The sequence below is a fragment of the Micromonas pusilla genome, assembly GCF_000151265.4.
Source record: "Micromonas pusilla CCMP1545 genomic scaffold MICPUCscaffold_11, whole genome shotgun sequence".
Taxonomy (NCBI): domain Eukaryota; kingdom Viridiplantae; phylum Chlorophyta; class Mamiellophyceae; order Mamiellales; family Mamiellaceae; genus Micromonas; species Micromonas pusilla.
The window spans coordinates 12,464-25,271 of record NW_003315892.1 but is presented as its reverse complement, the minus strand read 5'-3'; the positions used below and the strand labels follow the sequence as shown (position 1 = coordinate 25,271).

Here is a 12,808-nt window from a genome sequence, read left to right as displayed (position 1 = left end):
CAGGGTCGTTCTATACAAGCGAACGTCGGGGTGGAGTTCAAAGGCGTCAGAAACGGAGTTCAAAGGCGCCGAGGGCGGGTATTGAAACCGAGGGGTGGGCGCAGAGAAACGCGGGCAAAAGTCCTTAAGGATCGGCGTTCACCACGCCAGCGCGGTCGTATGGGGACCAGTGTGATATAGAACGCACCTCCGCGTCCTTCACGATCGCGTCGATCGCGTCGGAGACGAGCGCTTTCGCGGCTTTCGTATGCGGCGTCGGCCCGTTCGGCGACTTGGACGCCGCGCGCTGCTGCTGCCGCGACTTTGGAGACTTCGCCGGGGACTTTTTCGCCCCGCCGGCGCCGGCGGGCGATCGCTTCGTCACCGACGCCGGCTCGTCCGCCGCCTCCGCCTCCTCCGCGCACATCGAGTCTACGACCGCGTCGACGAGGTCCCGCGCCGCGCGCGTGTGCGGCGTCGGCCCCGCGGACTTTGGCGTCGAGTCCGCGGGCAGAGGGACGCGGCGGGGGGACTTGGCCGGAGATTTCGGCGACTTGGCGGCGGTCTTCTTCGGGGTCGGGGACTTGAGGGCGGGCGATCTAGCCTTCGCCGGAGACTTCGAACCCTTCAATTTGGCGGCGGCGGCGGCGTCCGCGTCGACGATGGACGCGACCGCGGTCGCGACGAGCGCGCGCGCAGCCTTCGTGTGCGGCGTCGCGCCAGCGGGGCTCTTGTTGCCCTTCGCGGCGGACCCTGGAGAACAAGTCGAAGACGACGACAGCTTGCTCTTCTTCGCCGGGGACGGCTTGCCGAATCGCGCCGGCGACGGCGCCGCCGCGGATGGCGATCTCGCGGCGACCGCGGCGCTCGGCCGAGGCGCGGCGTCCGCCTTCTTCGGAGAGGGCGCCATCTCCTCGCCGTTCCTCTCCCCGAGCGGGGACCTCGCCCCGGGGGACGACGCGCTGGCGTTGGCGTTGTGTGCGGCGGCGTCCTTCGCCGGGGAGAACGCCTTCGCGAGGATTTTGCCCGGGGAGAGATTTTTCATCTCGGAGAGCATCTCCACGCGGAACACCAGGCGCGCGTCTTCGCCCTGAGGGAAGATCACCTCGTCGCCGTGCGCCAGCGTCGCGCCATCCTCCGTGACGCCGAGCCCGTTGAGCATCACCGGGTTAGTCTTGCTCATGTTCTTGAGGAGAATCTGGGATGATAAGGGAGGGAGGAATGGATCATGAGGAAGGGCGGGGAGAAGGCGGCGTTCAAAGGCGCCGAGGGCGGGTATTGAAACCGAGGGGTGGGCGCAGAGAAACGCGGGCAAAAGTCCTTAAGGATCGGCGTTCACCACGCCAGCGCGGTCGTATGGGGACCAGTGTGATATAGAGAAGGCGGGGAGAAGGCGGCGACGGCGGGATGGATCTGAAATTTTGTCGCGAGCGCGCATCCATCCTTTCGCGACGTGAGCGGGGACGCACCCCGTTCGCCGACGGCGCGAGCGTCGCGTGCCTGCGCGAGATCGCGGCGTACTTCAGGTGGACGTCGCATCCGTTTTGCCTGCGCGCGGGGGGAGGCGAAGGCGCGGGCGCGGGGAGGGGGCGTCAGCGTCGGGGACGTCGGGAACGTCGGGGACGCGACGACGCGCATTTGTTGGGTCGCGCGTTTGTTCCCCCGCGCGCGGGGACGACACAGCACGACGGGAGCGTTTCGCGCGCGTCCCCGGGACGCCGGAAACGACGCCGCGCGCGACGACGCGACGACGACGACGACCGCGCGATGGCGCGCACCGTCCGATCGTGAGCTCTTTATCTCGGATGTCGAACGCGCGGTCATCCGCGCCGCCGTCGTTCAGCTGCACGAGGCGCGCGACGACCGTGGACGCGGACGCCATGGCTCCGCTTCCGAAGTGGCTTCGCGTTTTCCGAGACCGCGCGAGAAGATGCGGGGGGCCTCCCTCTTCCGGAGACGCGCGCGCGCGGTGCGACGCGCGGGCGTTACGTGCGCGCGGGCGCGAGCGTCGCGATGCGAAGACGCGCGAGGAGTGCGTGCGCGCGTGCGATGGCGTGTCGAGGGACCTGCCGCGCGGGGAATGACGCCGCGCGCGCGCGTCGTCGCGGGTTCGTCGTGGAAAAACGGAACCCCGGCCACCTGTCGCCGGCGATTCGAGTTTTCAGTTGAGGGGAACGACCGAAAGGATTCGATTTGACCGGCGGTTCGCGATGACGTCTCGGCTTGAAAAAACATCGTGTCGTTTCGAATCGCCCTCTTCGCCGATCAACCTCCGATGAACCGCGCGCGGGACATTTTGCTTCCACGTCGTCTCCCTCGGCGCCTCTCGCCGCCGTGGACAGGACGCAAAGTCCCGCGCGCGCCTTCCCACGACACCGCGACGTTCTCTCGGCGCTGACCGAACGCGAACGCCGCTCGCGACTCCCTCGCCCCCCTCCGCGATGTCGTCGTATCCGTCGCAGTCCTCGGACGGCCCGCGGACGCGATCGCGCGCGGCGGCGACCGCCGGCGGCGACCGATCGGCGTCGTCGTCGTCGTCGATCGGCGCCGCTGCGCGATCGCGCGACGACGATCGCGGTGATGGCGACGACGCGCGCGATCGCCGCGACGACGCCCGCGGCGGCGGCGGCGGCGGCGGCGGCGGCGTCGCCATCACCGCGCCGCCGCCGCCGCATCCCGCGCGAGGCAGAGACGACGACGCGAGGACGACGACGACGACGACGGCCGCCGCCGCCGGCGACGACGCCGCGTCCGTGAGAGGCGGCGCGGACGGAGTACGATGGGAGTACGGCGCGATCGCGACCCTCCGCGACTCGTTCGGGTTCGTCCGCAGGCATCACAAGCCCGGGCCGCAGCTCTTCTTCCACGCGTCGGAGGTGAGCGAGGGGATCGCGACGCTAAAGCCCGGGGACGACGTCCGGTTCGTGCTCCGCGAGGCGGTCCCAGGCGCGGGCGCGAGAGACCGCGAGAGCAAGCCGAACGCGACGCGGGTGGAAAAAGTAAACGCGGACGAGATGCGTCCCGTCGTGAAGCGCGCGGCGGTCGTGGGCGAGGTCGTGCGCGCGCTGCGGGGGAAGACGAAGCTCGAGTCGTACGGAGGGAGGATATCGTTTCAGATCGGCAGCGGCGACGCGCCGGCGGCGGGGTTGGACGACGACGCGTTCCCGGCGCTCGGCGGCGGCGGCGAGAAGCGTCCGGCGGCGGCGGCGGCGGCGGCGGCGGTGAGACTGCTTCCCATACGACCGCGTTCGCGTGGTGCACGCCGTTCCTTAAGGACTTTTCCCGTCCTCACTCTTCACCCGCGCTTCCCTTTCAACGTTTGACTGGTAAGACGTTCGATTGACCGATCGCTTCACCCACGCAGGCGGCGCCTTCCCCGCGATTCGATTCGATCGAGTTCACCGGGGTCGACCTCGCGGACTCGTGCCCGCGTCTCAAGCTCGGGGACGTCGTGATCTTCGACGTCGTCGTGGACCGGTTCACGGACGAGCGCAAGGCGGCGCGCGTGCGGCTCTCGAACGCGGCGCGGGTGGGAGCCGGCGGCGGCGGCGCGGCCGGGTCGGCGGGCGACGCGGTCGCGCCGTCCCTCCCGGATAAGGGCACGGACGCGTCCGGGCGCGAGCTCGGGCGCGTCGAGAAGCTGACGCACTCGTACGGGTTCATCCGCAAGATCGGCGGCGGCGGCGCGGGCGGCGGCGGTCGCGCGTCGCCGTCGCTGTTCTTCCACTACTCCGCGCTGGAACGCGGGTGCTTCGAGGACGACCTCGCGATCGGCCTCCCCGTGCGGTTCACGCGAGCGAGCGACGGCAGGGCGGGGAAGCCGACCGCGTCGCGCGTCGCGTTCGCGAAGGACGAGGAGCCGCTCGCGAGGGAGCTGGAGAAGGAGGAGAGGGAGGCGGCGTCGGCGGCGAGGCGCGCGGCGCCGAATCCGTCGGACGGCGACCGGTGGGGCAAGGCGGCGGATTCGAACTCATCAAACGCCCGGGGGGGCGCGTCCGACGCGGACTTAGCCGCGGCGGCCGCCGCCGCGGCCGCGGACGACGACCACGAGTACGGCGTCGTCGCGCAGATGAAAGCGAGCTACGGGTTCATTCGATGCTGCGACCGCGCGAACGATTTGTTTTTCCACTTCACGGAGGTGCGAGGCGGCGAACGAGCGATCGACGTCGGCGCCGAGGTGCGTTTCGTCTTGGGCCGCGGGCGCGGCGGCGGCGGGGATAAGCCCGTCGCGACGCGCATCGAGCCCGCGCCGAAGGGCAGCGCGGTGTTCGAGACGATCGAGCCGGAGGTTCGCAGAGGCGTCTGCGTCGCGAGGCTGGTCTTCGGCCGCGCGGGAGGATCAGGGGGATCGTTCGGCGGCGGCGCGGGTGGGCGCGGCGATCGCGACGGCGGGACGAACGGCGCGGTGTCGTTCGAGCCGCGGCCGGATGAGCCCGAGTACGTCCCTCCCGAGGAAGCCGCCCCGGCGGCGGCGGCGGAGGGCCCCGAGGGGGATGTGGAGGAGGAGGTGGCGGCGACGGAGGAGACGAGCGACGCGCCCGCGGCGACGGAGGGGACGGTGGAGGGCGCGGCGGTTTCCGCGGCGGGTTCGAAAAAGGAGAAGAAGCTGTCGCCCTCCGCGGCGCGTCCCCCCTCGCGGTCGCCGACGCTGCCCTTCTCGCGCGCCGGGCTCGCGGACGCCAAGACCAACCCGCGACCCGGGGACGTCGTGACGTTTCAGATTCGCGTCGATCGGCGAACGAAACGTCGCGGCGCGTGCAACGTCGCCGTCGTCCGACACAAGGGCGTCGTCCGCGGCGTCAAGGGGGGCGGTTCGTACGGCTTCGTCGTGCACTTCGACGACGGCGCCGTCCTGGAGGAGCTCCCCGAGGGCGAGGCGGGCGACGAGGACGACGACGCGACAGCAGCGAAAGGGAAGACCGCGGTCGCGAAGGAGGCGAAAGAGAAGGAAGACGAAGCGGCGAAATCTTCGCTTAAGGAAGACGAACCGTCAAAAGAACCGTCGCAGCTCGTGGGCTACCTCAGCACGGTGGGCCTCGGCGACGCGCCGCCGCCGGAGATCATCCTCAATCCCCGCTTCAAAAAGACCAAGTACCGCGGCGTCCCGACCAAGGTGTTCTTCCACGGCAGCGAGTGCGAGAACGGCGTGACGCTCAACGAGGGCGACGAGGTGGAGTACACCTTGTCGATGCCGAGCAAAGGCTCGACGAAGGAGCCGTGCGCGCGGCGGATCGTGCGGACGAAGGAGACGCCGCAACCCAAGCGTCCGACGTTTACCAACGTCCGCGATGGCGACGGCGACGGCGACGGCGACGGCGACGGCGACGGCGGCCGGCCGGAGGGGTCGAAGTTCGGAGGCGGCGGCGACGCCTCGCGCGTCGTCGAGGCGAAGATGCCGGACGGCACGCGAGGGTTCGCGATGGGACGCGGCGCGGGGCTGGCTGAGGCGGCGAGCGCGGCCATCTCGCGGCTGAAGATCGCGGCGCGATTGTTCACGCCGCCGTCGCCGAGGAGCGCGGCGGAGTCGCCGACGCCGCCGCCGGAGCAGGTGGAGGACGCGGAGGAGTGAGAGGCGGCGGCGGCGGCGGCGGCGGCGCGTTCGTTTGTTCGCGCGGGTGATTGCGTTTATGAGGCGGGGCGAGGCGGGGCGGGGGAGCGGCGTCGACGCGGCGAGCGAGAGAAAGTTGAACATTTTGACATGGCGACGACTGCGACCACTGTCACGGCACCTGTTCGAATCGAAACTCGCTCGTCTGTCGTTTTCGCGCGCGTCCGCGGGTCGGGTCGTCACTCGAGACGACGCGCTCGCGCGCGCGCCCTCGCCCTCTCCGTCCTCGCGTCCGCGTCTCTCCGCGTCTCGCGAACGGTCATGGAGTCGTCCCCGCGCGCGGTCGCGCCGCTGGCGGACGTGACGAACCCCAAGGCGCGTCAAAGCGCGATCTCGAGCTCGGTGGTTCGTTTCAAAATCGCGTTTCGCGGTTCGGCTTTTCCCCCCCTCCGCGCCCATCCGCTCACCGGCGCCTCGCGAATCGCCCCCCCCCCCACCCTCCGCAGACGACGCCGACGCCGCCGAGCGCCTCCGCGAAAGCGACGCCCGCGCGCGCGAGCGACGACGACGAGCCGTCGACGACGGCGCCGACGACGACCGAGCCGCGGGAGGCCGCCGCGGAGGACGCAGATCTCGCGCCGGAGATCTCGCCCGCGCCGGAGAACGCCGCCGCCGCCGCCGACGCCGCCGCCGACGCCGCCGACGCCGACGCGCCCGCGGCGAAGAAGCCGAAGAAGCTCCCGATCGAGGCGCCGCCGAAGCCGATGTCGCGCGCGCTCCCGGACGCGCTCGCGGAGTGGAAGGACTACGCGGAGAAGGAGCTGACGCAGCTGCACCGATTCCGGAAGCAACAGCTCCTGGACTGGTGGCTCGTGAAGGGCGCGATCAACTGCGCGGTCGTGTCGTGCCCGGTCGCCGCGCTCCGAGCGGAGATTCGCGCGCTGCGAGATAACGGCGTGTACGGCAGCAGCATGGTGCCGTATCTGCAGTGCTTGCGCGGCATCCTCGACACGGTGGACGCGCACGCGGACGACGTGGATGAAAACACGCTCGAAGAATTTAGCGAGAGCGAAGACGAGGAGGAGGAGGAGGAGGAGGACGACGAGGACGACGACGCGGCGGAGGATAGCTACGACAGCGAGGGTGGCGAGGAGGCGTACGATAGCGAGAACGACGCGTACGACAGCGAGGCGGAGGCGGAGTGCGGCGACGACGCCGACGCCGACGCCGGCGGCGGCGCGAAGAAGCAGGGGTTGAGGGTCGTAGAGGGGATGGTCGCGTCGCCGCCGGCGGCGGCGGCGGCGGCGGCGGCGGCGGCGCGCGCGCAATCGCACTCGAGACCGAAACCGACCGTGGTGCCCGTGCGCCTGAAGAAGCCGTCCAAGGGCGGCAGCAAATCGTCGAAGGGCGCGAGCGAACGGTCGGAGTACCAGATCGAGAAGCGCGCGCGGTATAACCTCTTCGCGCGGTTTTTAGGGTCCTACTTCGCGTCCGAACGCGTCGAAAAGGCGGGCGTCGCGGAGCTTTTGAATCACCCGGACGCGGCCGGGTTTGGCGACGACGAGGTGGTGTCGTTCCTCGACATGATGACGCGGGAGAATAAAGTCATGCTCGACGAGGGGACGGTTTGGATCATCTGACGAGAGGAACGTTTGTACGTAGTCCGTCAAAACCAGAAAAAGGTGATCTATAGACGTGGTTCGAAGAGACGCGAAACGCGCGCGCGCTCACGTCACGCGTCCTTCTTGACGCTCCGCGGCGACACCGGAGGCGACCGACCACTCCCCCCCTCGCGGTCCACGCTCCGTCTCCGTTCGTTCGCCGCGCCCGTCGCCTTGGTCCCTCGCGCCGCGCGCTCCAATTTTTCAATCTCCCACGCCCGCCTCGCGTCGCGGTCGCTCTCGGTCTCCGTCGGCCCCGCCCCCCGCGCGGACAGACCGACTCTCTCCGCGATCATCTCGGTCAGCACGAACGCCATCGCGGTCGTCGCCGCGGTCAACGACACGATGACGACCATCGCGGCCGGGAACTTTCCGGCGACGGTGGTCACGTCTCGCGTCACCTTCGCGACCTCTTCTCGGACAAAGTCGAGATTGCGCTCAAGGAACGGCTTGGGCACGAGCGCGGTCTTCCCGGTGACGGGGTCTCTCGTCAGTGATCGCTTCGGCGTCCCCCGCGCTTTGAACCCGCCGCGCGCGAACTCGATCAACAGCTCCGCGTTCCTCTGCTTCGCGTTGTACTCGTACAGCGCGCGATCGTGAACGAGGCGGAACGTCGGGAACCCCTTGACGCCCATCACCTTCGCCGCTAGGTCCCTCGCGTCGTCGTCGCGCGTCGCGTCCACCTTGATCACGCGGATTTTGTTCGCGCTCGCGTCTGATGACGCGAGCGCGGCCGCGATCGCGTCGTACGTCGGCGCGAACCGCTTGCAGTGGCCGCACCACGGCGCGTACAGCTCGACGAGGAGCGTCGTCGCGTCGTCCGAGAACATCGCGGCGTCGAGCTCGGCCGCGGTCAGGGACTCGGCCTCGATCGACGACGACGACGACGACGACGGCTCGGCGGCGGCGTCGGCGTCGGCGCGGACGCGCGCGGCGCCGAGGAGCGCGAGGAGGAGGACGGGGAGAAGGGCGCGGACCGGCGACGCCATGTCGAGCGCGGCGCGGTTCGATGTGGCAGAGAAGCAGAAGAAGCGTGCGTGCTGAGTCGGCCTGCGCGGCCGGGGCGCGAGCGCGCGACGATCTCCACGTAAGCGTAAAGCGATCTCGTACTTTTTCGTATGGGCAATCGGTCAGAGGAGTACGCGAGAACGCGCGGGAAGCGATCGCGTCCTCGCTCGTGATTGGCGCTCGACCGCGCGCACCGAAAAGCGAAAGCGCGATATTATGGGCAATCGCGACCGGGGACACACCACGACGCGCGCACGTCGCGCACCCGCACTCTTCGACAACGCCCACGATGGCGACGACGACGATCTGCTCCGTCTCCGCGCGCGTCAGCGCGCCGAGCGCCTCCTCCTCCTCCTCCTCCGCGCGTCGCGCGTTCGCGCCGACGCCCTCGTCGCGTTCGCGGGGGGGATGCTGCGTCCGACGCGGACGCGGATCGGTCGTCGTCCTCGCGTCCGCGCGCGACGAGAGAGAGAAGTCCAAGATCGGCGGTCGCTTCGGAGAGAAGCTCGGGACGCCGTTCGCGGACTTGAAGATCGGCGAGAGCGTGGAGAAGATGGCGACGCGGTACGACTGGCTCAGCGCGGGCTTGGGCGCGCTCTTAGGATGCTCCTACGGCGTGATGCGAGGGCAGAGCGTGAACCAAGCGCTGGGGATCACGATGTGCGCGACCGTCGTCGCGGTCGCGATCGACGAGCTCATGCGGGACCAGGAGAAGAAGAACGGCGACGGGACGATGTGACGATCGATCGAACGAACGGACCGCGGCGGGCGGGGGCCGTCCATCCATCTTAAAAATATCTTCCTTCAGTTTAGCGAACTGTTGTTTAACTGTTGTATCCTTTGAATGATGTACGCGTCGTCGTAGACAGTCTCATCACCCTCATCGCATCGCGCTCAAGTCACGATACGTTCATAGCAGCACGCCGATCCGATCGCTAGCGTCGGTCGTCGCCCGCCCTCGCTCCGCTCACTTCTTCTTCGCGTCCTGCTCCGGCTCCGGCTCCGGGATGAGCGCGACGCGCGCCGGGAGCGCCTCCACCCAATCCCTCAACGCTCCCGACGCCTCCGCGTCCGCCGCGGGCTCTCGCTCCGCCAGCGCGATCAAAAACTCATCCGCCGTCAGAGGCTTCGCCGCGGCGAACGGCAGGCGGTTGGCCTCTTCGATCCGCTTCTCCGTCAGCACCTCTCGAACGACCGCGTCCATCGTCCCCGGGGTGTGTCCCTCGCTGAGGTGCGCGAGCGTTGACATGGCGAAGTCGGGAGGCGTCGTCGAGCCGTTCCCGCGTCGAGCGATGAGCGCGGTCCACACGGCGCGTCTGGCGCCGTACTCTGGCGCGGGGGAGACAAATATCTTGTCGAAGAAGCCGCAGAACGCCTTGTGATCCTTCTTCGCGCACGTCCACGGCTCGCGCGCGTTCCCGATCACGACGACCCTGTCGCCCGGCTTGAGCGCCTTGACCTCCTTGAGAAGATCTTTTTTGATCCGCCCCGCGCTCTCCCTCAGCCCCCACGTCTTCGACAGCTTCTTGTCCGTGCAAAACACCTTCTCGACCTCGTCGATATAAATCACGCTCGGCGCCGTCATCTTCGCCACCTTAAACACCGTGTGAAGCATCACGGAGCTCTGCTTCCCCGCGTAGACGTCGTCCGTGTTCCTCGGGGAGACGTTGAAAAACGTCGCGCCCGCGCCGTTGGCAACCGCGTGCGTCAGCAGCGTCTTCCCCGACCCCGGATGCCCCGCGAGAAGAATCGCCCTCACGTGGCTCGGCAGCTTCGCGTGTGTCTCGCTCGAGCACCCGATGGGCAACACCCCGCACGTCGTCAGCGACTCGCGGACTTGCGCGTGCGAGCAATCGGCGCGATTTCCGCCGGCGCGTTCGAGCGCGGAGGCGCAAAAGGATATGGGGTCGCCGACGTACGCGTCCATGACGAACCCCGGATGCGTCTTCTGGACGATGCCGCACTCCACGAGCTCGGCGAACAGAGACTCGAGCGTGCGGTCCGCGGTGGGGTCCTTCTTGCCCTTGCCCTTCTTGCCCCCCTTGCCGCCGCCGCCGGCTTTTTTGCCACCCTTTTTCTTGCCTGCGTGGGTGAAGCGATCGGTCAGTCGAACGTCTTACCGGTCAAACGTTGAAAGGGAAACGCGGGTGAAGAGTGACGACGGGAAAAGTCCTTAAGGAACGGCGTGCACCACGCGAACGGGGTCGTATGGAAAGCAGTCTCACCGCCGCCGCCGCCCTTCTTGCCGCCCTTGCCCTTGCCCTTGCCCTTCTTCCCGCCCTTCCCCCCCGCCTTGGCCGCCTTCTCCGCGGCGACGAGCTCTTTCAAATTTTCGAGCAGCGCGCGCATCTCTTCGTCCACCTCCGCGCGAATCTCCTCGAAGACGACCGGTTTCAGCCGCGCGAGCACGAGCGACTGCTCAAACTTTTGATCAAAGTTTGTCTCGTCGTCGTCCTCGCCGCTCTTCCCTCGCCACTCCGCGTCGTACGCCGCGGCGGCGGCGTGGACGGCGGTCACGAACGCGTCCGCGCACCGCGGCGGCGGCTTTATATCGTCCGGGTCCTCCCACTTGATGCCCTTCTTCTTCGCTTCCTCCTTTTTTTTCTCCTTCTCCGCAGCCTTCTTCTCCGCCTCCTTCTTCTTCTTCTCAGCCTCCTTCTTTTTCTTTTCATCCTCCGCCTTTTTCTTTTTTTCCTCCTCCGGGGTCAACACCGGGACGGGCTCCGGCTTCGGCGGCGGGTTCAAGATGTCGCGGCTGCCGCCGTCCGCCACCTTCGGGAAGTCCGGGTAATCCCCCGTCTTCGCGTCGCGGTTCTCCACGAACCACTCGTTGATCTTCCCGGATATGTGGTCGCGCATCTCTTGGCCGACCAGCTCTCTGACGCGGTCCTTCAGCGTCACCATCGCCTCGTCGAGCTCCTCGAGGTTCTTCTCTTTGATCGCTCTGCGCCGCTCTCGGTTCGCGGCGTCGATCAAATAAAGGTCTTCCTCCGGCGGCGGCTTCGGCGGCGGCAGCATGCCGAGGAATATCAACTCCGCCTCTCGCATCCGCCGCACGTGTCGCCGCGTCAGAAACCCGCGGACGTAAGCCTGAGGGTCGTTCCATCATTCAAAGCGACGTCGGGGTGGAGTTGAAAGGCGTCAGAAACGGAGTTGAAAGGCAACGCGGGCGGGGATTGTGAGCGAGGGACCCTGGGCGGAGAGAGACGACGGCAAAAGTCCTCAAGGATCGGCGTTCACCGCGCCGACGGGGTCGTACGGGGACCAGTGTGAGATAGAACGCGCCTGAATCTTCGCCGTGTTCTCCTCCACGGTTCTCGACGCGACCAACGCCGCCGCGCGCATCTCGAGCTCGGACTCGCGCTCGAGTCGCTCCGCCTCCTCGGCCGCTCTCGCGGCCTCCTCCTCCTCCGTCGGCTCTCTCGTCGACGCGTCCTCCTCCCTTTCCGCCGCCGCGCCGAATGACGCTTTCGCCGGCGGCGCGTCCCAATCGATCGCCGCTCTCCCGCGCTTCTCGAGCAGCGACTCCAGGAACGTCGCGCGGTCGCTCAGCTCGCGCTCGCGGTCGCCGACGAAGTACCGCGGGATCGGCACCTCGAGCGCGTCCGGCCCGAGTCTCAGGTTTATCAGCGTCTCCTCCAAGTTCACCGCGTCGAGGTCGTCGTTCAACTTGACGATCCACTCCCTGAGGGCCGTTCCATACAAAGCGATGTCGGGGTGGCGTTCAAAGGCGTCAGTTGGCGTTGAAAGGCGTCGCGGTCGGGGATTGAAAGCGAGGTGTGGGCGGAGAGAAACGCCGGCAAAAGTCCTTAAGGATCGGCGTTCACCACGCCGACGGGGTCGTATGGGGACCAGTGTATAGAACGCGCCTGAGCTCGATCACGCGACCTAACGTCGCCTCGAGCGCCGCGCGCACCGCATCGCGCTTCTGCGGGTGGCACATCCCGTCGTACGTCTCCTCGAGGTCGCGGAACAGCTTCAGGTACTCGACGTAGAGCGCGTGGTAGTCCTCGCGCGTCCTCGCGTCCGGGGGCGGTTCCGGGATCGCGAGCGCGGGGTCCTCGGGCGCGGGCGCCTTCGGGTCCGGGCGTCGCAGCGGCGGCGGTTCCAGCGTCGCGAGCGTCGTCATGCACTCGCGCCACATGCGGTCGTAGCGCCTGCGGGGTGGAGCGAGTTGGGAGCGAGCGAAGCGAGGCGGAGGACGGAGAGGGACGGTCAGGCTGGCGACGTGGGGGGGGGGGGATTATCGTCGTCGTCGCGTCGCGTCGCTCGAGGGAAGAGGCGGTCGTGATGTGTGTCTGTCGAAACGCGCGGCTCTCGAGTCGACGACGGGGGCGGGGCGCGCACGCGTGCGACATCGCGGCGGTCTCCTCTTCCTTCCTCTTCGCGCTGCTCTCGTCGTCCGCGTCGCCCGCGAACGTCGCCTCCCGCGTCCGCGTCGTCCCGCGCGCGCTGCGGGTCTCTGCCGACCTGAATTGGGCCGTGCCAAAAGAGGGTCGGCGAGCCGCGCCGCGCGCTGAACGTTTCAGGGCCATTCCATACAAAAACAGTTCACCGGTCAGTTGAAAGGGGGAGCGATCAAATGTTGAAACCGAGCGGTGGGTGAAAACTT

At 68.3% G+C, this 12,808-nt stretch overlaps 6 protein-coding genes across 6 annotated transcripts; 3 read left to right on the top strand and 3 right to left on the bottom strand.

Annotated features, from left to right (window-relative positions):
- Window positions 1-124: 124 nt before the first annotated feature.
- On the bottom strand, window positions 125-1,861 carry MICPUCDRAFT_51492 (uncharacterized protein; the record flags this gene model as incomplete). Its single annotated transcript, XM_003061811.1, has 3 exons — window positions 125-1,177; window positions 1,449-1,527; window positions 1,758-1,861. The coding sequence occupies 3 exons, from the start codon at window positions 1,859-1,861 to the stop codon at window positions 125-127; spliced, it is 1,236 nt and encodes a 411-aa protein (XP_003061857.1).
- Window positions 1,862-2,420: 559 nt separating this feature from the next.
- Window positions 2,421-5,698, top strand: MICPUCDRAFT_51491 (cold-shock protein; the record flags this gene model as incomplete). Its single annotated transcript, XM_003062023.1, has 2 exons — window positions 2,421-3,200; window positions 3,344-5,698. 2 exons carry the CDS (start codon window positions 2,421-2,423, stop codon window positions 5,546-5,548), a joined length of 2,985 nt encoding a protein of 994 aa, XP_003062069.1. The 3' UTR covers window positions 5,549-5,698.
- On the top strand, window positions 4,919-7,230 carry MICPUCDRAFT_51490 (uncharacterized protein). Its single transcript, XM_003062022.1, has 2 exons — window positions 4,919-5,932; window positions 6,034-7,230. Exons 1-2 carry the CDS (start codon window positions 5,678-5,680, stop codon window positions 7,165-7,167), a joined length of 1,389 nt encoding a protein of 462 aa, XP_003062068.1. The 5' UTR covers window positions 4,919-5,677; the 3' UTR covers window positions 7,168-7,230.
- On the bottom strand, window positions 7,178-8,177 carry MICPUCDRAFT_51489 (uncharacterized protein; the record flags this gene model as incomplete). The annotated part of the gene is made up of 1 exon (XM_003061810.1): window positions 7,178-8,177. The coding sequence occupies one exon, from the start codon at window positions 8,175-8,177 to the stop codon at window positions 7,260-7,262; it is 918 nt and encodes a 305-aa protein (XP_003061856.1). The 3' UTR covers window positions 7,178-7,259.
- Window positions 8,178-8,485: 308 nt separating this feature from the next.
- MICPUCDRAFT_51488 (uncharacterized protein) lies at window positions 8,486-8,935 on the top strand (the record flags this gene model as incomplete). The annotated part of the gene is made up of 1 exon (XM_003062021.1): window positions 8,486-8,935. The coding sequence occupies one exon, from the start codon at window positions 8,486-8,488 to the stop codon at window positions 8,933-8,935; it is 450 nt and encodes a 149-aa protein (XP_003062067.1).
- A 228-nt stretch (window positions 8,936-9,163) lies between these two features.
- On the bottom strand, window positions 9,164-12,731 carry MICPUCDRAFT_51487 (uncharacterized protein; the record flags this gene model as incomplete). Its single annotated transcript, XM_003061809.1, has 5 exons — window positions 9,164-10,278; window positions 10,317-11,286; window positions 11,437-11,881; window positions 12,024-12,416; window positions 12,544-12,731. 5 exons carry the CDS (start codon window positions 12,729-12,731, stop codon window positions 9,164-9,166), a joined length of 3,111 nt encoding a protein of 1,036 aa, XP_003061855.1.
- Window positions 12,732-12,808: the final 77 nt, after the last annotated feature.